At 47.0% G+C, this 24851-nt stretch overlaps 1 protein-coding gene across 4 annotated transcripts in view; it reads right to left on the bottom strand.

The window, feature by feature from the left end:
- The window catches only part of SLC18B1 (solute carrier family 18 member B1), a 615369-nt gene that overhangs the window by 407566 nt on the left and 182952 nt on the right, over positions 1-24851 (bottom strand). For all 4 annotated transcript variants that reach the window (XM_069235175.1, XM_069235174.1, XM_069235177.1 and 1 more), the window contains exon 7: positions 14225-14361. In XM_069235175.1, coding sequence (XP_069091276.1) covers positions 14225-14361 — 137 coding nt within the window. The remainder of the gene's footprint in view (positions 1-14224; positions 14362-24851) is intronic.

Raw genomic sequence — 24851 nt, 5'->3', positions numbered from 1 at the left:
GGGGTGACTTGTGTGGTTCGGACCAGGTTCTGTTACCCAGAATCCTTTGCAAACCTCAAAATTTGGCTAAAAAAACACATGTTCCTCACATTTCTGTGGCAGAAAGTTCTAGAATCTGAGAGGAGCCACAAATTTCCTTCCACCCAGCGTTCCCCCACGTCTCCCGATAAAAATGATACCTCACTTGTGTGGGTAGGCCTAGCGCCCGCGACAGGAAACGCCCCAAAGGGCAATGTGGACACAGCCAAATTTTTGAAGGAAAACAGAGGTGTTTTTTGCGAAGTGCCTACCTGTAGATTTTGGCCTGTAGCTCAGCCGCCACCTAGGGAAACCTACCAAACCTGTGCATTTCTGAAAACTAGAGACCTAGGGGAATCCAAGATGGGGTTGACTTGTGTGGCTCGGACCAGGTTCTGTTACCCAGAATCCTTTGCAAACCTCAAAATTTGGCTAAAAAAAACACATGTTCCTCACATTTCTGTGGCAGAAAGTTCTAGAATCTGAGAGGAGCCACAAATTTCCTTCCACCCAGCGTTCCCCCACGTCTCCCGATAAAAATGATACCTCACTTGTGTGGGTAGGCCTAGCGCCCGCGACATGAAACGCCCCAAAGCGCAACGTGGACACAGCCAAATATTTGAAGGAAAACAGAGGTGTTTTTTGCAAAGTGCCTACCTGTAGATTTTGGCCTGTAGCTCAGCCGCCACCTAGGGAAACCTACCAAACCTGTGCATTTCTGAAAACTAGAGACCTAGGGGAATCCAAGATGGGGTGACTTGTGTGGCTCGGACCAGGTTCTGTTACCCAGAATCCTTTGCAAACCTCAAAATTTGGCTAAAAAAACACATGTTCCTCACATTTCGGTGGCAGAAAGTTCTAGAATCTGAGAGGAGCCACAAATTTCCTTCCACCCAGCATTCCCCCACGTCTCCCGATAAAAATGATACCTCACTTGTGTGGGTAGGCCTAGCGCCCGCGACAGGAAACGCCCCAAAGCGCAACGTGGACACAGCCAAATTTTTGAAGGAAAAGAGAGGTGTTTTTTGCAAAGTGCCTACCTGTAGACTTTGGCCTGTAGCTCAGCCGCCACCTAGGGAAACCTACCAAACCTGTGCATTTCGGAAAACTAGAGACCTAGGGGAATCCAAGATGGGGTGACTTGTGTTGCTCGGACCAGGTTCTGTTACCCAGAATCCTTTGCAAACCTCAAAATTTGGCTAAAAAAACACATGTTCCTCACATTTCTGTGGCAGAAAGTTCTAGAATCTGAGAGGAGCCACAAATTTCCTTCCACCCAGCGTTCCCCCACATCTCCCGATAAAAATGATACCTCACTTGTGTGGGTAGGCCTAGCGCCCGCGACAGGAAACGCCCCAAAGCGCAACGTGGACACAGCTAAATTTTTGAAGTAAAACAGAGGTGTTTTTTGCAAAGTGCCTACCTGTAGATTTTGGCCTGTAGCTCAGCCGCCACCTAGGGAAACCTACCAAACCTGTGCATTTCTGAAAACTAGACACCTAGGGGAATCCAAGATGGGGTGACTTGTGTGGTTCGGACCAGGTTCTGTTACCCAGAATCCTTTGCAAACCTCAAAATTTGGCTAAAAAAACACATGTTCCTCACATTTCTGTGGCAGAAAGTTCTAGAATCTGAGAGGAGCCACAAATTTCCATCCACCCAGCGTTCCCCCACGTCTCCCGATAAAAATGATACCTCACTTGTGTGGGTAGGCCTAGTGCCCGCGACAGGAAACGCCCCAAAGCGCAACGTGGACACAGCCAAATTTTTGAAGGAAAACAGAGGTGTTTTTTGCAAAGTGCCTACCTGTAGACTTTGGCCTGTAGCTCAGCCGCCACCTAGGGAAACCTACCAAACCTGTGCATTTCTGTAAACTAGAGACCTAGGGGAATCCAAGATGGGGTGACTTGTGTGGCTCGGACCAGGTTCTGTTACCCAGAATCCTTTGCAAACCTCAAAATTTGGCTAAAAAAACACATGTTCCTCACATTTCTGTGGCAGAAAGTTCTAGAATCTGAGAGGAGCCACAAATTTCCTTCCACCCAGCGTTCCCCCACATCTCCCGATAAAAATGATACCTCACTTGTGTGGGTAGGCCTAGCGCCCGCGACAGGAAACGCCCCAAAGCGCAACGTGGACACAGCTAAATTTTTGAAGTAAAACAGAGGTGTTTTTTGCAAAGTGCCTACCTGTAGATTTTGGCCTGTAGCTCAGCCGCCACCTAGGGAAACCTACCAAACCTGTGCATTTCTGAAAACTAGAGACCTAGGGGAATCCAAGATGGGGTGACTTGTGTGGTTCGGACCAGGTTCTGTTACCCAGAATCCTTTGCAAACCTCAAAATTTGGCTAAAAAAACACATGTTCCTCACATTTCTGTGGCAGAAAGTTCTAGAATCTGAGAGGAGCCACAAATTTCCTTCCACCCAGCCTTCCCCCACGTCTCCCGATAAAAATGATACCTCACTTGTGTGGGTAGGCCTAGCGCCCGCGACAGGAAACGCCCCAAAGCGCAACGTGGACACAGTCAAATTTTTGAAGGAAAACAGAGGTGTTTTTTGCAAAGTGCCTACCTGTAGATTTTGGTCTGTAGCTCAGCCGCCACCTAGGGAAACCTACCAAACCTGTGCATTTCTGAAAACTAGAGACCTAGGGGAATCCAAGATGGGGTGACTTGTGTGGCTGGGACCAGGTTCTGTTACCCAGAATCCTTTGCAAACCTCAAAATTCTGCTTAAAAAAACATATGTTCCTCACATTTCTGTGGCAGAAAGTTCTGGAATCTGAGAGGAGCCACAAATTTCCTTCCACCCAGCGTTCCCCCACGTCTCCCGATAAAAATGATACCTCACTTGTATGGGTAGGCCTAGCGCCCGCGACAGGAAACGCCCCAAAGTGCAACGTGGACACAGCCAAATATTTGAAGGCAAACAGAGGTGTTTTTTGCAAAGTGCCTACCTGTAGAATTTGGCCTGTAGCTCAGCCGCCACCTAGGGAAACCTACCAAACCTGTGCATTTCTGAAAACTAGAGACCTAGGGGAATCCAAGATGGGGTGACTTGTGTGGTTCGGACCAGGTTCTGTTACCCAGAATCCTTTGCAAACCTCAAAATTTGGCTAAAAAAACACATGTTCCTCACATTTCTGTGGCAGAAAGTTCTAGAATCTGAGAGGAGCCACAAATTTCCTTCCATCCAGCGTTCCCCCACGTCTCCCGATAAAAATGATACCTCACTTGTGTGGGTAGGCCTAGCGCCCGCAACAGGAAACGCCCCAAAGCGCAACGTGGACACAGCCAAATTTTTGAAGGAAAACAGAGGTGTTTTTTGCAAAGTGCCTACCTGTAGATTTTGGCCTGTAGCTCAGCCGCCACCTAGGGAAACCTACCAAACCTGTGCATTTCTGAAAACTAGAGACCTAGGGGAATCCAAGATGGGGTGACTTGTGTGGTTCGGACCAGGTTCTGTTACCCAGAATCCTTTGCAAACCTCAAAATTTGGCTAAAAAAAACACATGTTCCTCACATTTCTGTGGCAGAAAGTTCTCGAATCTGAGAGGAGCCACAAATTTCCTTCCACCCAGCGTTCCCCCACGTCTCCCGATAAAAATGATACCTCACTTGTGTGGGTAGGCCTAGCGCCCGCGACAGGAAACGCCCCAAAGTGCAACGTGGACACAGCCAAATATTTGAAGGAAAACAGAGGTGTTTTTTGCAAAGTGCCTACCTGTAGATTTTGGCCTGTAGCTCAGCCGCCACCTAGGGAAACCTACCAAACCTGTGCATTTCTGAAAACTAGAGACCTAGGGGAATCCAAGATGGGGTGACTTGTGTGGTTCGGACCAGGTTCTGTTACCCAGAATCCTTTGCAAACCTCAAAATTTGGCTAAAAAAACACATGTTCCTCACATTTCTGTGGCAGAAAACTCTAGAATCTGAGAGGAGCCACAAATTTCCTTCCACCCAGCGTTCCCCCACGTCTCCCGATAAAAATGATACCTCACTTGTGTGGGTAGGCCTAGCGCCCGCAACAGGAAACGCCCCAAAGTGCAACGTGGACACAGACAAATTTTTGAAGGAAAACAGAGGTGTTTTTTGCAAAGTGCCTACCTGTAGATTTTGGCCTGTAGCTCAGCCGCCACCTAGGGAAACCTACCAAACCTGTGCATTTCTGAAAACTAGAGACCTAGGGGAATCCAAGATGGGTGACTTGTGTGGCTCGGACCAGGTTCTGTTACCCAGAATCCTTTGCAAACCTCACAATTTGGCTAAAAAAACACATGTTCCTCACATTTCTGTGGCAGAAAGTTCTAGAATCTGAGAGGAGCCACAAATTTCCTTCCACCCAGCGTTCCCCACGTCTCCCGATAAAAATGATTCCTCACTTGTGTGGTAGGCCTAGCGCCCGCGACAGGAAACACCACAAAGCGCAATGTGGACACAGCCAAATTTTTGAAGGAAAACAGAGGTGTTTTTTGCAAAGTGCCTACCTGTAGATTTTGGCCTGTAGCTCAGCCGCCACCTAGGGAAACCAACCAAACCTGTGCATTTCTGAAAACTAGAGACCTAGGGGAATCCAAGATGGGGTGACTTGTGTGGCTCGGACCAGGTTCTGTTACCCAGAATCCTTCGCAAACCTCACAATTTGGCTAAAAAACACATGTTCCTCACATTTCTGTGGCAGAAAGTTCTGGAATCTGAGAGGAGCCACAAATTTCCTTCCACCCAGCGTTCCCCCACGTCTCCCGATAAAAATGATACCTCACTTGTGTGGGTAGGCCTAGCGCCCGCGACAGGAAACGCCCCAAAGCGCAACGTGGACACATCCAAATTTTTGAAGGAAAACAGAGGTGTTTTTTGCAAAGTGCCTACCTGTAGATTTTGGCCTGTAGCTCAGCCGCCACCTAGGGAAACCTACCAAACCTGTGCATTTCTGAAAACTAGAGACCTAGGGGAATCCAAGCTGGGGTGACTTGTGTGGCTCGGACCAGGTTCTGTTACCCAGAATCCTTTGCAAACCTCAAAATGTGGCTAAAAAAACACATGTTCCTCACATTTCTGTGGCAGAAAAGTCTGGAATCTGAGAGGAGCCACAAATTTCCTTCCACCCAGCGTTCCCCCATGTCTCCCGATAAAATGATACCTCACTTGTGTGGGTAGGCCTAGCGCCTGCGACAGGAAACGCCCCAAAGCGCAACGTGGACACATCCAAATTTTTGAAGGAAAACAGAGGTGTTTTTTGCAAAGTGCCTACCTGTAGATTTTGGCCTGTAGCTCAGCCGCCACCTAGGGAAACCTACCAAACCTGTGCATTTCTGAAAAATAGAGACCTAGGGGAATCCAGGATGGGGTGACTTGTGTGGCTCGGACCAGGTTCTATTACCCAGAATCCTTTGCAAACCTCAAAATTTGGCTAAAAAAAACACATGTTCCTCACATTTCTGTGGCAGAAAGTTCTGGAATCTGAGAGGAGCCACAAATTTCCTTCCACCCAGCGTTCCCCCACGTCTCCCGATAAAAATGATACATCACTTGTGTGGGTAGGCCTAGCGCCCGCGACAGGAAACGCCCCAAAGCGCAACGTGGACACAGCCAGATTTTTGAAGGAAAACAGAGGTGTTTTTTGCAAAGTGCCTACCTGTAGATTTTGGCCTGTAGCTCAGCCGCCACCTAGGGAAACCTACCAAACCTGTGCATTTCTGAAAACTAAAGACCTAGGGGAATCCAAGATGGGGTGACTTGTGTAGCTCGGACCAGGTTCTGTTACCCAGAATCCTTTGCAAACCTCACAATTTGGCTAAAAAAACACATGTTCCTCACATTTCTGTGGCAGAAAGTTCTAGCATCTGAGAGGAGCCACAAATTATCTTCCACCCAGCGTTCCCCCACGTCTCCCGATAAAAATGATACCTCACTTGTGTGGGTAGGCCTAGCGCCCGCGACAGGAAACGCCACAAAGCGCAATGTGGACACAGCCAAATTTTTGAAGGAAAACAGAGGTGTTTTTTGCAAAGTGCCTACCTGTAGATTTTGGCCTGTAGCTCAGCCGCCACCTAGGGAAACCAACCAAACCTGTGCATTTCTGAAAACTAGAGACCTAGGGGAATCCAAGATGGGGTGACTTGTGTGGCTCGGACCAGGTTCTGTTACCCAGAATCCTTCGCAAACCTCACAATTTGGCTAAAAAAAACACATGTTCCTCACATTTCTGTGGCAGAAAGTTCTGGAATCTGAGAGGAGCCACAAATTTCCTTCCACCCAGCGTTCCCCCACGTCTCCCGATAAAAATGATACCTCACTTGTGTGGGTAGGCCTAGCGCCCGCGACAGGAAACGCCCCAAAGCGCAACGTGGACACATCCAAATTTTTGAAGGAAAACAGAGGTGTTTTTTGCAAAGTGCCTACCTGTAGATTTTGGCCTGTAGCTCAGCCGCCACCTAGGGAAACCTACCAAACCTGTGCATTTCTGAAAACTAGAGACCTAGGGGAATCCAAGCTGGGGTGACTTGTGTGGCTCGGACCAGGTTCTGTTACCCAGAATCCTTTGCAAACCTCAAAATGTGGCTAAAAAAACACATGTTCCTCACATTTCTGTGGCAGAAAAGTCTGGAATCTGAGAGGAGCCACAAATTTCCTTCCACCCAGCGTTCCCCCATGTCTCCCGATAAAAATGATACCTCACTTGTGTGGGTAGGCCTAGCGCCTGCGACAGGAAACGCCCCAAAGCGCAACGTGGACACATCCAAATTTTTGAAGGAAAACAGAGGTGTTTTTTGCAAAGTGCCTACCTGTAGATTTTGGCCTGTAGCTCAGCCGCCACCTAGGGAAACCTACCAAACCTGTGCATTTCTGAAAAATAGAGACCTAGGGGAATCCAGGATGGGGTGACTTGTGTGGCTCGGACCAGGTTCTATTACCCAGAATCCTTTGCAAACCTCAAAATTTGGCTAAAAAAACACATGTTCCTCACATTTCTGTGGCAGAAAGTTCTGGAATCTGAGAGGAGCCACAAATTTCCTTCCACCCAGCGTTCCCCCACGTCTCCCGATAAAAATGATACATCACTTGTGTGGGTAGGCCTAGCGCCCGCGACAGGAAACGCCCCAAAGCGCAACGTGGACACAGCCAGATTTTTGAAGGAAAACAGAGGTGTTTTTTGCAAAGTGCCTACCTGTAGATTTTGGCCTGTAGCTCAGCCGCCACCTAGGGAAACCTACCAAACCTGTGCATTTCTGAAAACTAAAGACCTAGGGGAATCCAAGATGGGGTGACTTGTGTAGCTCGGACCAGGTTCTGTTACCCAGAATCCTTTGCAAACCTCACAATTTGGCTAAAAAAAACACATGTTCCTCACATTTCTGTGGCAGAAAGTTCTAGCATCTGAGAGGAGCCACAAATTATCTTCCACCCAGCGTTCCCCCACGTCTCCCGATAAAAATGATACCTCACTTGTGTGGGTAGGCCTAGCGCCCGCAACAGGAAACGCCTCAAAGCGCAACGTGGACACAGCCAAATTTTTGAAGGAAAACAGAGGTTTTTTTGCAAAGTGCCTACCTGTAGATTTTGGCCTGTAGCTCAGCCGCCACCTAGGGAAACCTACCAAACCTGTGCATTTCTGAAAACTAGAGACCTAGGGGAATCCAAGATGGGGTGACTTGTGTGGCTCGGACCAGGTTCTGTTACCCAGAATCCTTCGCAAACCTCAAAATTTGGCTAAAAAAACACATGTTCCTCACATTTCTGTGGCAGAAAGTTCTGGAATCTGAGAGGAGCCACAAATTTCCTTCCACCCAGCGTTCCCCCACGTCTCCCGATAAAAATGATACATCACTTGTGTGGGTAGGCCTAGCGCCCGCGACAGGAAACGCCCCAAAGCGCAACGTGGACACAGCCAGATTTTTGAAGGAAAACAGAGGTGTTTTTTGCAAAGTGCCTACCTGTAGATTTGGCCTGTAGCTCAGCCGCCACCTCGGAAACCTACCAAACCTGTGCATTTCTGAAAACTAGAGACCTAGGGGAATCCAAGAAGGGGTGACTTGTGTGGCTCGGACCAGGTTCTGTTACCCAGAATCCTTTGCAAACCTCACAATTTGGCTAAAAAAACACATGTTCCTCACATTTCTGTGGCAGAAAGTTCTAGCATCTGAGAGGAGCCACTAATTTCCTTCCACCCAGCGTTCCCCCACGTCTCCCGATAAAAATGATACCTCACTTGTGTGGGTAGGCCTAGCGCCCGCGACAGGAAACGCCCCAAAGCGCAACGTGGACACAGCCAAATTTTTGAAGGAAAACAGAGGTGTTTTTTGCAAAGTGCCTACCTGTAGATTTTGGCCTGTAGCTCAGCCGCCACCTAGGGAAACCTACCAAACCTGTGCATTTCTGAAAACTAGAGACCTAGGGGAATCCAAGATGGGGTGACTTGTGTGGCTCGGACCAGGTTCTGTTACCCAGAATCCTTCGCAAACCTCAAAATTTGGCTAAAAAAACACATGTTCCTCACATTTCTGTGGCAGAAAGTTCTGGAATCTGAGAGGAGCCACAAATTTCCTTCCACCCAGCGTTCCCCCACGTCTCCCAATAAAAATGATACCTCACTTGTGTGGGTAGGCCTAGCGCCCGCGACAGGAAACGCCCCAAATCGCAACGTGGACACATCACAGAAAACAGACCTGTTTTTAGCAAAGTGCCTACCTGTAGATTTTGGCCTCTAGCTCAGCCGCCACCTAGGGAAACCTACCAAACCTGTGCATTTCTGAAAACTAGAGACCTAGGGGAATCCAAGATGGGGTGATTTGTGTGGGTCGGACCAGGTTCTGTTACCCAGAATCCTTTGCAAAACTCAAAAGTTGGCTAAAAAAACACATGTTCCTCACATTTCTGTGGCCGAAAGTTCTGGAATCTGAGAGGAGCCACAAATTTCCTTCCACCCAGCATTCCCCCACGTCTCCCGATAAAAATGATACCTCACTTGTGTGGGTAGGCCTAGCGCTCGCGACAGGAAATGGCCCAAAACACAATGTGGACACATCACATTTTTTAATAGAAAACCATGCCTACCTGTGGATTTTGGCCTCTAGCTCAGCTGGCACCTGGGGAAACCTAGCAAACCAGTGCATTTTTGAAAACTAGAGACCTAGGGGAATCCAAGATGGGGTGATTTGCGGGGCTCTGACCACGTTCTGTTACCCAGAATCCTTTGCAAACATCAAAATTTGGCCAAAAAACACTTTTTCCTCTCATTTCGGTGACAGGAAGTTCTGGAATCTGAGAGGAGCCACAAATTTCCTTCCACCCAGCGTTCCCCTAAGTCTCTCCATAAAAATGGTACCTCACTTGTGTGGGTAGGCCTAGCGCCCACGAAAGGAAATGGCCCAAAACACAATGTGGACACAACATATTTTTTCACAGAAAACAGAGGTGTTTTTTGCAAAGTGCCTACCTGTGAATTTTGGCCTCTAGGTCAGCCGGCCCCGGGGGGGGGGGGGGGAAATGCCCTAAAATAAATTCGCCTACGGGGTCGCTCCCCCTGCGTGACATTGGCGCCAAAAAACGAATCCCCGGTGCCTAGTGGTTTCTGCCCCCTTGGGGCAGATTGACCTAAAATTGACCAATCTGCCCCCAAGGGGGGCAGAAATGGTCTAAATACAGTTTGCCCCCCAGGAGAGCGACCCTTGCCTGATGGGTCGCTCCCCATCTCTAAAAAAACAAACATACAAAAAAAAAAAAAACACACAAAAAAAAATTGCCCTGGCAACAAGAGGTTTCTGCCCCCCCTGGGGGCAGATCGGCCTAATAATAGGCCGATCTGCCCCCAGGGGGGGCAGAAATGGCCTAAAATAAATTTGCTCCGCCAACCTTCTCCCCCCCCCCGGGAGCGACCCTTGCCTACGGGGTCGCTCCCCCTGCGTGACATTGGCGCCAAAAAACAAATCCCCGGTGCCTAGTGGTTTCTGCCCCCTTGGGGGCAGATTGACCTAAAATCGACCAATCTGCCCCCAAGGGGGGCAGAAATGGTCTAAACACAGTTTGCCCCCCAGGGGAGCGACCCTTGTCTGATGGGTCGCTCCCCATCTCTAAAAAAACAAACATACAAAAAAAAAACACACAAAAAAAAATTGCCCTGGCGCCTAGAGGTTTCTGCCCCCCCCCTGGTGGCAGATCGGCCTAATAGGCCGATCTGCCCCCAGGGGGGGCAGAAATGGCCTAAAATAAATTTGCATCCCCAACCCCCACCCACCAGGAGCGACCCTCGCCTATGGGGTCGCTCCCCCTGCGTGACATTGGCGCCAAAAAAACAAATCCCCGGTGCCTAGTGGTTTCTGCCCCATTGGGGGCAGATTGACCTAAAATCGACCAATCTGCCCCCAAGGGGGGCAGAAATGGTCTAAATACAGTTTGCCCCCCAGGGGAGCGACCCTTGCCTGATGGGTCGCTCCCCATCTCTAAAAAAACAAACATACAAAAAAAAAAAAACACAAAAAAAAAATTTGCCCTGGCAACAAGAGGTTTCTGCCCCCCCGGGGGCAGATCGGCCTAATAATAGGCCGATCTGCCCCCAGGGGAGGCAGAAATGGCCTAAAATAAATTTGCCCCCCCAACCTTCTCCCCCCCCCCCCCCCGGGAGCGACCCTTGCCTACGGGGTCGCTCCCCCTGCGTGACATTGGCGCCAAAAAACAAATCCCCGGTGCCTAGTGGTTTCTGCCCCCTTGGGGGCAGATTGACCTAAAATCGACCAATCTGCCCCCAAGGGGGGCAGAAATGGTCTAAACACAGTTTGCCCCCCAGGAGAGCGACCCTTGCCTGATGGGTCGCTCCCCATCTCTAAAAAAACAAACATACAAAAAAAAAAAAAACACAAAAAAAAAAATTGCCCTGGCAACAAGAGGTTTCTGCCCCCCCTGGGGGCAGATCGGCCTAATAATAGGCCGATCTGCCCCCAGGGGGGGCAGAAATGGCCTAAAATAAATTTGCTCCCCCAACCTTCTCCCCCCCCCGGGAGCGACCCTTGCCTACGGGGTCGCTCCCCCTGCGTGACATTGGCGCCAAAAAACAAATCCCCCGTGCCTAGTGGTTTCTGCCCCCTTGGGGGCAGATTGACCTAAAATAAACCAATCTGCCCCCAAGGGGGGCAGAAATGGTCTAAACACAGTTTGCCCCCCAGGGGAGCGACCCTTGTCTGATGGGTCGCTCCCCATCTCTAAAAAAACAAACATACAAAAAAAAAAACACACAAAAAAAAATTGCCCTGGCGCCTAGAGGTTTCTGCCCCCCCCCTGGGGGCAGATCGGCCTAATAGGCCGATCTGCCCCCAGGGGGGGCAGAAATGGCCTAAAATAAATTTGCATCCCCAACACCCACCCACCAGGAGCGACCCTCGCCTATGGGGTCGCTCCCCCTGCGTGACATTGGCGCCAAAAAAACAAATTCCCGGTGCCTAGTGGTTTCTGCCCCATTGGGGGCAGATTGACCTAAAATCGACTAATCTGCCCCCAAGGGGGGCAGAAATGGTCTAAATACAGTTTGCCCCCCAGGGGAGCGACCCTTGCCTGATGGGTCGCTCCCCATCTCTAAAAAAACAAACATACAAAAAAAAAAAAAACACAAAAAAAAAAATTGCCCTGGCAACAAGAGGTTTCTGCCCCGCCTGGGGGCAGATCGGCCTAATAATAGGCCGATCTGCCCCCAGGGGAGGCAGAAATGGCCTAAAATAAATTTGCCCCCCCAACCTTCTCCCCCCCCCCCCCCCCGGAGCGACCCTTGCCTACGGGGTCGCTCCCCCTGCGTGACATTGGCGCCAAAAAACAAATCCCCGGTGCCTAGTGGTTTCTGCCCCCTTGGGGGCAGATTGACCTAAAATCGACCAATCTGCCCCCAAGGGGGGCAGAAATGGTCTAAACACAGTTTGCCCCCCAGGGGAGCGACCCTTGTCTGATGGGTCGCTCCCCATCTCTAAAAAAACCCCCTGGGGGTAGATCGGCCTTATACCAATAGGCCGATCTGCCCCCAGGGGGGGCAGAGATGGCCTAAAATAATTTTGACGCCCTTCCTCCCCCCCCCCCAGGGAGCGACCCTTGCCTACAAGGTCGCTCCCCTTGCGTGACGGCGCAAAAAAAAGATCCCTGGTGCCTAGTGGTTTCTGCCCCCCTTGGGGGCAGATTGACCTAAAATCGGCCGATCTGCCCCCAAAGCGGGCAGAAATGGCCTAAATACATTTTGCCCCTCCAGGGGAGCGACCCTTGTCCAAGGGGTCGCTCCCCATTTGTAAAACAAAAAAACAAAAAAATCCCTGGTGCCTAGTGGTTTCTGCCCCCCTTGGGGGCAGATCAGCCGAATCAAAATAGGCTGATCTACCCCCCAGGGGGGCAGAAATGGCCTAAAATAATCCCCCCCCCCCAGGGAGCGACCCTTGCGTGAAATTCACGCAAAAAAAAAAAACCTCCCTGGCGTCTAATGGTTTCTGCCCCCCTTGGGGGCAGATTGGCCTCATCAAAATAGGCCAATCTGCCCCCAAGGGGGGCAGAAATGGCCTAAATATAATTTGTTCCCTAGGGGAGCGACCCTTGCCTAAGGGGTCGCTCCCCACCTAAAAAAAAAAAAAAGAAAACATAACAAAAAGAAAAAAAAAAAGAAATGATCCCTGGTGCCTAGAGGTTTCTGCCCCCCCCTGGGGGCAGATCGGCCTAATAATAGGCCGATCTGCCCCCAGGGGGGGCAGAAAAGGCCTTCCCAAAAAAATGGGAATGCCCCCCCTGGGAGCGACCCTTGCCCAAGGGGTCGATCCCGTTGCGTAAAATTCGCGGAAAAAAAAACTCCCTGGTGTCTAATGGTTTCTGCCCCCCTTGGGGGCAGATTGGCCTCATCAAAATAGGCCAATCTGCCCCCAAGGGGGGCAGAAATGGCCTAAATATATATTGCCCCCTAAGGTCGCTCCCCACCTAAAAAAAAAAGAAAATTTCACAAAAAAAAAGAAAGAAAAAAAAAGCTCCCTGGTGCCTAGAGGTTTCTGCCCCCCCTGGGGGCAGATCGGCCTAATAATAGGCAAATCTGCCCCCAGGGGGGGCAGAAAAGGCCTTCCTAAAAAAATGCCCCCTCTGGGAGCGACCCTTGCCCAAGGGGTCGCTCCCTTTTGACAGTTTCATTCAAAAAAAAAAAATCCCTGGTGTTTAGTGGGGTTTCAAAAGCCGGATTGCAAACAATCCGGCTTTTAAAACCCTGTGAGAGACTTCAAAGGGAAGGAAATACATTTCCTTCCCTTTGAAGCCTCTCGGGGCCTCCCCCATGGGATTGAAAGAGAAATGCATAAGCATTTCTCTTTCAATCGCGCTGGGGCGAATGGTGAGACCCTGTGACTAATCAGCGCGCGCTCGCGCGCTGACGTCACAGCAGGGGTTGGGGGGGTCGGGGGTGGGAGGGGAAGGGCTTCCCCTTCCATCCCTGACTTTGGGGGGGTGGGGGGAAGCACACAGAGGGAGCGAGAGCGCTCCCTCTGGGCTGTGTGCCGAGGACGTAGTGGTTACGTCCTCGGCACAGCAGCACTGTGCCGCAGGACGTAACCACTACGTCCGCGGCACAGAAGGGGTTAAATAGGAGGTCAATGCCAGCAACAGACATTAAACAACACTATCTTTCCCATGTAATATACACTAGGAAACGTACGGTTAGAGATGCTGGAATGCACGTACATACCAAAAAGTACATTTTTAGACTGGAATGGGGAGTTTCTTAAAATGAATGTATCTTAAAATGTATGTATGATGCATTGTTTTTTATCAACTACGCACTTAAATAAACTTTGAACCTTGAAATGCCAAAACAACACAAGAGTACAGAGGTGGTGGTAAGGGGCCACTAGGAAATGGAATTACTGAACAGACTCACTCAGGGAGTTTTTTCATTGTAAATGTGAGCACCCTACAATAGCAATCAAAAGGTGGAACATTCCAAAAAAGCCAGAGCAGGGTAACGCTAATCAACTCCAAATCAACTTGGAATGTTAAAAGTCACTGAAAGACCTATTTGGTGCTTGTGGTTAGTCTCCTTAGAATTAAGAAGGCACGGAGCTAAAGTATACAGCTATCATTCTTGCGAGTTCTGGGGAGGCTTAGCACCACATGACTAGGCTTGTACAGGAGCCCCGGAAACAGCAAAATGGTCTTGTGAGTGCAGAAGGCACATAGACAAATAGGGTTGCAGGCAGTTTGCGGCTTACCTTTTCTGTGACAAAAAGGGACACAGTTGGATCCAGAAAGCCCATGCATGAGCTCATTGAGGTTATAAGAAGGCAAATAAACAGAATCTTTGGTAGTGTGAACAGCCTCCAGAACGACTCTCGGCCTGGAACTGCATCTGGGTTGAAAAAGGAAAACAAAAACAAGCAAGTAAAGAAATTACCTCCAAAATGAAAATAAAACAACTAGTGCACATACCCCACTACTAAGTGATAAAGTTGCTGTCTTAAAAAAAAGTTGGTCACCTATAACAACTGTTTTCCATCTAGGATGTTTTCTATACATTCCCAGCAGTGCGAAAGACTGTTAATACAAGACTTATTCCATTACTGTCTAAACATTGAATGACCTTTTTAACATGACATCAGAATAAAGAGCCGGCAACTAATGAAATTATATTTTACTTTTATACATATGAGTAGAGGATCACTGTGACGAAGAAAAAAATTAAACACTTGAAGAACTCACTGAAGTCCAATATATACTTAAAGCAAATGTAGAGCGAACATCAAAAATATTCTAAGTGAAGTTCGTAATGCAAACGGACTAGAGCTTTGTCATCTGAGCTATTGAAACACATAATGGAACATTCATTTAAATGTTGGTGTTCTTTTATAGGTTTCCAATAATGCACCACACTGACATGAAATAGGTGGATTAAAAGAAACTCATGTTAGTCACTAACAAGCAGGTTCCTAGCTCTTCTCCTGGGAAGAATGTGAGATGACCTTGAGAACAACATTTAGTAGGGAACAATAGAAAACTTACTTCCCTAAATCTGCAGCTTCTCTGGCCAGCCCTATCTCCTTCCAGAGATATTCCCGGCCCCCCATCCCAGTGACCTCTCTCCGAATAAAAGAGCTCCATTTGATTTGTATGGAAGAGCCTGGCTCTCTCTTCCATACATACATCTCTCTGGGGGGTATTCCTCTACCTTCTCGTCTCATATTCCCCCAGTCAGCCCTGTATTGTACCACTCACATACACCCAGCACATGTATTCCACACGCTTCTGGGGGTCCTCCCCAGGTTCAGACGTGTACCGAAGAGTCTGAGGGTCCAATCTTTATACCTTGTGCCAACCTTTGAAGTGGGGGAAACTTCTAGACTTCCACCACATCTGGTTCTGGAAATGTCCTTCCTAGCCCAGGCTCCAAGTGGTCTAGAATGACAAAAGGCTAGTATCAAGTTCCTTTGTTAGTGTGCTTGAGGCACCCCTTGAAATGTAAGTGGGCAGGGCAGGGAACAGCTCTGCCTCCACCCATCCCCCCCACCCTGGTAGGATGGCATATCCTCTCAACACCTACTCCCCCTCCCCTTTCGCTTTTTGCACAAAATGGCAGGGACAAGAAAATGCCAACTTTCTAAAAGTGTCATTTTTAGAATTGCGACTTAAAATTAGACTTTATTAGATGTATGTAAATGTAATCAAGTCTTAAAGGATGAGCAGAAGCACTATTTAGAAGTGTTAAAGTGCACAGAGTCCTAAAGCCACCAAAACAACTCTCAGCAAACAGGAGGGAAGAAGAAGGAACCGTAAGAGGGAAAGTAATCCTAGAAAGAGAAGCAGCAGCACTTTTTAAGTATTTTTAACAAGATAATTGATGACATTTTGAATTTGCTGTGATTTTACTGTGCATTAGGAATTGTGCTTTTGGAATCTTAGTGGAACCTTTATGGAGGGAGTTGTAGGGTATAGTTTAAAACCTGGAACAGGGACAGTGTAAGGGGCTATTATTATATAATCCTCAATGCTATTTCTCTTGACTGGCTCCACTCTCTGATCCACCCCTGCTTTTACCAGGTATGCAGAGAGAGCAAGAGCAGCAATTACTCTACGGGGAAAAGTTATGGCTGCCATTTTGGTGCAGTCAGAGGTCTAGTGTTACACTGCTTGGTAGAAGTTAGCAGGGACTCCTTAAGCCACCTGGAAGAAACGATGCGCAGTGGATGCACCAATTGTTAGCCAAAGGAGCGCCTAAGACAAGCTTGTCTGTGTCGATCCATGCCCGAATGCTGCCAGTCTTCACAACCAATGCAACTTTTTTTTGCCAGTCCCAGGACTAGGTAGCTCCATACAGGTGAGGGGCTATGCAGGATTGGGCGGAATGATGGCTCTGAAGGGGTTACAACTAAACAATGTATTAATCACACTTCCTTCTCCTTGGAGGGTCCGTTTTCCTACTATAGTTGTGGCTCTTCTTGTGCAGGAATGAAACACAATGAGATTGACAGCTATAAGTGTGTTTGAAATTGTACTGCTTATAGGGCTGAGCCAGAGGAGAAATTACTAATAGAGTCTGTACAGAAGCAGGCTCTTAATGGAAATTACTAACACATTTTAGGGCTTTATTGCAAAGCTAGAGCTATTCCCAAACATGTATTAGAGCGATAGGACTTGTTGTCCTCCCCAAATCCTGACATTTGTGTCATTACAGAAATATGGCTTCATGCCTGGGCCCTTCTAATTATTCCCATCACCTAACCAGAAAAATATAAGGTGGTCAGATTGAATACAGAAGAGGCAGAGTAGCTATCGCTTTCTCTAAACCTCTGAAGGTTCAATCATTGATATGCACCTTTCAGAGCGTTTAGAGATGTGTGTGTTCACGATGGGTACTCCAACTTATGAATCATGGAAAGGAGCATTAGTCTACCACTGCCAGGTCCTAAGAAAGTTTGCAGCCTTAAGCAAGTTGAACGCTTGGCGCCGTACATTCTTACGACTGAAAATGAGCTTCTATTAGGTGTTTTTAACCATCATGGGGAGTATGTATCGGTCGCTGAGGTGAGTCAAGAGGTGAGTCAAGTACATGCTTCTTTGGAAATGTTAGGGGTACCACAACACATAGCAGGCCATAACTTGGATTTACTTTTAACTAATTCAAAGCAAATGATAACGGACATCCCTAAGACTTTAATTTGGACTGACCACTGTTCAATTAGCTTTGGGTTATCAAGGTCGCACATTAAGGGTCATCAAAAAACAGCAAGCATAAGATTGATGAGACCTTGGAGAAAGGTAAATCTTATGAACTTTCAGGCAATCTTCCAACCTTCAGATATACATAAACCCAACATCAATGAGGGACTTGCCAGCTACCACAATTCCCATGTTAAAGTGTTTTATTTTGTTACTCCTTCCAAAGCCTCCAATAGCAGACTTACTATACAAAACGTGCCCTGCTATACAGTAGAGCTGAGGGGCAAAAAAGAATTGTAAAAGACTGGTAAAGAGGTGACATAGAACTACACCCCCTCAGGATAGAGATGTATATAAAGTCGTTCTTTCAGAGTACAATAGGCAGATTAGGGAGGCTTGCAGAAGCCATATCATCTTATGGAGTCAACAATCAGGCAATTTTTTGAGGTAGTTATTTAAAGTGTTATATGAATTCACAAAGACTGTAGCCCATAGGCTAGTAATACCTGCCTTTCAAGAGCAATGCGAGTCGCTCACTAGCTACTTTGGGGATAAGCTTTCCATAATACATGGGGTGAGTCTTAATAAATCAGTAAATTATAATGTATTGCCACCCAATGCCCCAGCCAAGCTGGGAAGGTGGGATGTAATCTCACAGGAATAGGTGTGGAAAACTCTGGGGGAAGGTTAAATCCGGGTCACCACTAGATTTCTGCCTGCTATACATATCCTCTTTGTTTTCTCTGTTAATCCTTTACATTATATAATTATTTATTTTATCCCTGAATTCAGCAAAAGTACTAAAAGCATGAAAGTCAGCATGAGTCTCCCCTATCTTAAAAAAAGGTAACACTGATCCAAATGAGTATGCAAACTGTAGGCCAGTTTCACTTCTTCCTCTTCTTGGTAAGGTTTTCGAAAGATTAATTAATAAACAACTCTCAAAATAATTAGGGGACAACTGCATACTGAACACCTTACAATAGGGTTTTAAAACAGCACACAACATGGCGACTGCCCTTCTGGCAGTTTTTGATTCTATTAATATATTGCTGGACAGAGGAACACCGGTGATGCTGGTATTACTAGACTTGTCAGCTGCCTTTGATACAGTCTCCCATTCCATCCTCATTCAGGGACTGTATGAGATAAGCGTATATGCGAATGCCCTATGATAGTTCATGGACTTTCTGGCTGACAGAACCCATGTGGTCTCGATCCAGCCTTTCAAATCTAAGACAGTCATAAATAGTAAGGAGGTACCTCTGGAATGAATCTATGCAGACTCTTGCCTCTTTTAATATTTATATGGCCCTGTTTGAGAAGATTGTCAAATTATGTGGGATTGAAATTATATTTTACGCAGATAACACGCAATTGGTGATCTCAACTGGACATGATCTAGCAGCCTCCAAAGCTAGATTCATTGTTTGTATGAGGAAAGTAGTAGCCTGGATGAGTTGGAGTTGTTTACAAATAAATGGAGGAATGACAGAAATCCTCCTGTTTGGGAAAGCACAGGAACTTTGGTCAGCAGACTAATGGCCAAAAGAACTTGGTCAGACATCCTGCTCCAAAGGAGTGGTAAAAAACGTTGGCTTTGTGGTTGACAATAAGCTATTTATGAAGGAACAGGTGATTTCTATTTATGGTACCCACTTCAGCACCTTGCGACTGCTCAAAAAAGTGTTTCAGTGGCCCTCAATTAGTTCCAGGAAAAGGTTGGTCCAGGCCCTCATCACCAGTCAACTTGACTATGGGAATGCACGTTGGGAAGCAGCACATTAGACCCTCCTCTCCAATCTACAGGTGGCACAAAATACTACTACGCAGTTGGTCTGCAAACTCCCGCCTGGCTCGCCTTCTATACTCACCTTAAGAGCACTATATTGACTATAAGTAGGAAAGCATAGTCTATTTAAATTATTATGTCTTGCTCATAAAACACCTTTCAGGAATGGCCCGCACATCTTGTACAAGACTTATTTGGTATCATCAAGGTAGAAACTTTAGGTCTATTGATAAAGCTTTCCTGAATCCACGGCATACATGAACAAACAGGTAAGGGGGTAGTTTGTTTTCCTAAATTGCTCCCCATCTTTGGAACAGCCTTGGAAATAAAAAAATAAAAAAAATGCTGAAAACATGGCTTTTCTAAAGACCAAATGCTACCTTACCTTAGAACCGCTGTATCAGTGCTGGGATGCTCTTTCAGGAGTGAGTCGTCGAGCTATACAAGCTAAGCTAACATATCATTACAAGGCAAAAGGTTTGGGCTACTACCACACCAATTTCTGTCAGGTGTCAACACAGGACTGTCATGGCACACACTCATGATCCATGCTTGCCATTGACAAAAAAAATCAGCATTAGCGATTCAGATATTATAGCTGGAGCATTCAGGGCAGATGTACTAGTTCATTACCATGCAAGGAACTTTTCCATCCAAACACACACTCCTCCAGATCAGAACACCCTGGACCAACTCCTAAACTGCAGAACCTGGAGAGGTTGGGTGGTCAGAAAGGTAAAACTGACTTGAAATTCCATTAGCATTCCATGGCTCAATCCAGCTCTGACCTCCAGTACAGCGTCTAATCCTTGCAAAGAAACAGATCATTTCAACAACCTGGGATTCTATCCCTTCACAGCCATCAACTGTTTCAGTGGGTTATGACCCGTTTGCAGTACAAACTGAGTAGAAAGCAAGTAAGGCCAGAACTTATGCAAGGCCCACGCTATGGCAAAGCACTCCTTCTCAATAGTTGCCTAGCTCTGTTCTTGGGTTGCAACCTCCTACTGATAAAGCTACCAAGCACTCTCTACCTTTTTCATCCAGTTGAGAAACGCCACTCCAACTTGTCAGAGGAATCCATTTGTACAATAAAAGGCTGAGTGTAGTCAGCTGCTTTCAGAACAGTTGCAGCACATGCTGCCTTTTTCAGTTCTTCAAATGCTTTCTGAAGCTCCTCAGATCACATCACTTTGGTAGGCTGCTTAATGAACAGTAAATGGAGCAGCTATACTGACACAGTTTGCCACAAAGTTGCTGTATTACATGGTGAGTCTTAAAAAGGCCCTCACTTGAGTCTAGGCAGTATGCACTTCTCACTTCATCACAATCTGAATCTTGACATCCAACATGCAAATCCTCCTGTTCCCCAACTCATGCCCACGGTACCCTACAGAGCACTGCCACATCTGCATACTAGCTAACACCAGCTCTAGCTGTTTGGGATATTCCTGTCATGAATTGCTGAACACTACAAGTCATCCAGGTACGTTACACAGAACACTTCCAGCCCTGCAAGAACACTGTTAGCCAGGTGCTAAAAAGTAACAGAAGCATTCATCAACCCAAAAGGGCATCACCTCGAACTGATATAGCCACTATGGCATAGAAAATGCCCTTTTCTCTAAGGCATTTGGTGCCAAAGCAATCTGCCAGCACCAACCGTTCAGATCCAAGGTGCTCAAATACTTGGTAGTATCTAACCAATCCACAAGCGTATCTGTTCTTGGAAATGGATGGGCATCAGTCTTGATTACCTAATTGAGGGCACAGTAGTCCACACAAATCACAAGTCAGCAGACCCCTGCTCTGATACTGGCACTACAGGACTAGACCACGGTCTACAGCATCTCTCAATGATTCCCAGGTCCACCAATTTGGCAACTTCCACCTTATTGAATCCATGAACCTTGTCAGACATTCTGTACATTTAGCCCCTCACTGACTGACTGTCTCCTGTGTCTACTTCATGCACACAGACTTGTGCCAATATTGGAGTTGGCTAGAAGAGGTTAGCAACCCATCTCAATGCCTTTGTACATTTCTCTGCTGATAAGGTGTTAACCCGGTAGCTAGCAGAACCCATTCCACAATTCTGTCCTTCATGTCATTATGCGACAAGTCAGGAAGACACTAAAGGTCTTCCTCATATTCCTCTGCCATAGCCATGACAATCACTGTGCAATTCCTGCAGAGGTAAGGCTTAAGCCTGTTCACATAGAACACCTTCATGGGTTCCCTTGTGGCGCCTATGACCACCACGTTGTTAACCTCAGAAATCTTCTGAACTACCTTCTATGGCCCACATAATTTGTCCTCAAAAGCACTGGGACAAATAGGTATTAGCATCAATTTCTCCTGACCTTCCTGTTAGTCAGACTAGCTTTCTGGTCGTACAACTCATTCATCTGCTTTGGCTGGCCTGATGGTTTTCCTTTGCCTGACGCAAATATTGTGCCATCAACTTCTTAAGGCCAATCACACAGTCCACCAAATCCTTTGTGTGGACTCTGAGGTTCCTTCCCACCCTTCTCTGACAAAGGTGAGTGAACCCTGCATTGGATGTCCATACAGAAGCTCAAAGGGACTGAACCGTACACCTGTCTGTAGCATCTCTCAATAGGCGAACAAGGCAGGAGAAGATCCATTTTCCTTTTGAGATTGTTTGGCAGAGATACCATCATGACCTTCAATGTCTCGTAAAACTGCTCCACAAAACCATTGGTTTGTGGGTGGTAAGCCATGGAGAAGAGGTATGTCACACCAGCCTGCTCCCACATATTTCTTATATGAGAGGAGATTAAATTGATTCCCCATATAGAAATTACTGTCCTTGGAAATCTGGCCCCAGAAAATATCCCCATGAGAGCTCTTGCAGTCACGATGCTCAGAGCATGATCCACAACAACCAAGATATACCTGTTGCCTGACTGTGAGGGGACCAAAAGGACCAAGTACGACTATTCCCACCTGCTCAAATGGAACAACTACAATCACTCTTCTTGCAAGGAAGACAGGCTCAATAGAATCTCTTTGTGTCTCTGCGCATCCCTGGCCAGTAGAAGAGAGGGTCCAACCTTTACTGGGTTTTTGTAATCCCTAGGTGTGCTGCTAGGGGCACTTCATGGGCCACTGACAACAAGAAATTCCTGTGCATTAATGGAACCAATATCCTCTCTCCAGTTCCTGGCTCAGAATTCACCAGTTCACTATAAAGTAGGCCATCTTGCCAGCCAACCTAGTGTTTCCCAGTCACTCCTTTGTTGACCTGTTCCTGGGCTTCCTTCTGAAGTCTCACAAGCTACAAAAATTATCTCCTGGGAGTATCTCCTCAGACAAAGACACTTCCTCTCCACCACAATGCAGAAGGCTCCAGTGTCCCTCAGGGCAGGCACTTTTCTCCCATTAATACTAACTTTCTGCACAAACCGTTGTGTTCAGAGCATCTGGGTCCCTCTCCTAGATCTCCATAGCTACCAGTTTGAATGCAACCATGCCCTCCCAGGTCCCTTCACCCACATTGCTATCATGTGTGCTACTAGGTCTTTCGTCTGACAATCCCACTTGAAGTGTCTCACCCTGTGGCACTTTTAAAACATCATTACCTTGAACTTGGGAGAACTGCCTTGACCTCCCTTCTCATGATGGTCCTTCCCAAATACACCATGAGCATTCCCATTTTTTCTGGGCCCTCCCCTAGTCCCATGGGAGTTTCCCTGGCCCTTAACCTCTGGTCTCAAATCAGTCTATGGAGAGTTCCTCTCCCCCTTTGGTTTAGAACTGTGCTGTTCGATCCATTCATGAACCCGCCTAGCTAAACACTTGTAAACCAACACTGCAAGTTTCTCTGAATCTTGCTGTGTTGAATCAGACAGGTACTGCTTAAATGGGGTTGAGTACAATTCCGTGAGTCACACCGTCACCATCAACTGGTTAATGGACCGAAAAACCTTAGTCTCCATCCCTCTCTTCCACTCATTCCAATTATGCAGTACACAATCAATACAAGACTCAAACAAAACACCATCCACTCTCTTGCTGTCCCGGAATCTCTGATGGTACTGAACTAGCTTCAGTCCAAAGCATCTAATCAGAGCTTCCTTCATTCACTTGTAGACCATCGCGTCTTTCACAGTTATCCTTCCAATGATGGCTGCCCATCCACTGTCATTCGCCTCATTAAGGCAGATGCTTAGACACCTCATTTAAGGCCTGCTCCTTACAAGTGACCTCAAAGCTCACAAACCATTCCAAGATGTCCTGATCTTCCAAATAAGTATGTACAAGATCTCTTTGAACCTTTTCCACAATTTGGCCTGAACTGGATGCTGAGTCACTTATCCCAGATGTAGTTGCAATTATTGCCTCCTAAGTTTTACTCTCAAAGGTTACCTTTTTCATCTCCAGCTCTCTTTCGTTTTCCTTCAGTTTCTCCTCCAACTCGCTATGTTTTTCCTATCTTTCCCTCAGGTTCTCGTTTCTCTTTTGCAATTTCACTTCTAGGGCCCATTCCTCCTGTCTCTCCCATCTCTTCTCCTCTTTGTCGTGGAGGGCTAGTCTTAACTTCTCATTCTCAAACTCTCTGGCCTCCTCTTCTTCTTCAGCCTTAGCTTTCTGAATTGACAGCTGCAAGCTGAGGGTCTCTGCCAGACTCAAACCACCGAAAAGGGTTTACTCTTGGAGTTGGTGACAGTGGTAACCTAGAAATTCGAGGTGGTGTACACACCTGGGGTATTCAAGAAACTAAAACTGGGGAGTATCTTAGTGAAACTGTGAAAAATGCATTAGGGGGCACACACTGCATGGGTCTGGGATTGAGCTGACCTAAAGGGATCCCAGAGACTGCCTTCACAGCACTCACTTTCTGGGTTCCTACCATGGTTGCCCTCACCACAGAGTCAAATACACCCTTATCCCTTTCCACAGTGTCTGAAACTGGTCGCTAATAAAGTTAGCAAGGACCGTTCTGTCTACTTCTAGAAATCCTCCACCCTCTTTCCCTGCATACAACCCTCATCAGATCTATGGACATGGTACAACTCTGTGCATTAAAACTGGACATATTGTACTAGTGTGTATAAATGGTCATTGCCACACCTGTATCCAAAGCACCTAAACTCAGTTCTCCGACATCCTCCAGCTCCTCTCCTCAAGTTCCTCCAGTCAGTCCTGGGCCTCCCAAAATGGAAACCAGAGTCTTCCATGTTTAGAACCATTTACAGACACACATTCACCAGGCACATGCATATAGCATAAATGCACCACAAAGCACTACATCTTTTATGTACTGTACCATTCACAGGCACACATTCACTTTGTGGATGTATATGAGATATACAAACTGTACAGCACTGTATTATCCCTATACTGTACCACTCACAGGTGCACACACACCGAGCACATGTATTTCACACATGCACTGCACACCGCTACACACCAAACTGATGTAGGCCAAAGGTGAGTTAAGCACAGAGCTGCAGAATTCTATGCAAGTGAGCCCAAAACAGGTAAAAAGGCCCTGATCATTCCTACTGATAACTACACAGAATGCTGCTGCCAGCATGTTTATGGTACTTAACTCGTAGCAAAGGAAATTGCCTTTCACCACTATGAGGGTAGCGTTTGTGTACCCCTTCCTGTCCAAAAAAAGGCAATCCGTGAGACAGGGGTACATAAGGGCACACATGCATGATCTGTGATTGCCCATGACAACTAAAATCCGCATTAGGGATCCAGACATAATTATAGTTGGGGCACTCAGGGCACGGGTATACATCCATCACCATTAGTTGGACTTTTCCGTCTAAACAACAGATTGTAGGATAAGGAGTAGTTTTCCACATCACCGAAGCAGCACTCATCGTAGCCACTGATGACATAAGGTGTAAAAAAGT

Source organism: Pleurodeles waltl, chromosome 5 (genome assembly GCF_031143425.1).
Source record: "Pleurodeles waltl isolate 20211129_DDA chromosome 5, aPleWal1.hap1.20221129, whole genome shotgun sequence".
Lineage (NCBI taxonomy): Eukaryota > Metazoa > Chordata > Amphibia > Caudata > Salamandridae > Pleurodeles > Pleurodeles waltl.
This window is presented reverse-complemented; position numbering and strand designations above follow the sequence as displayed.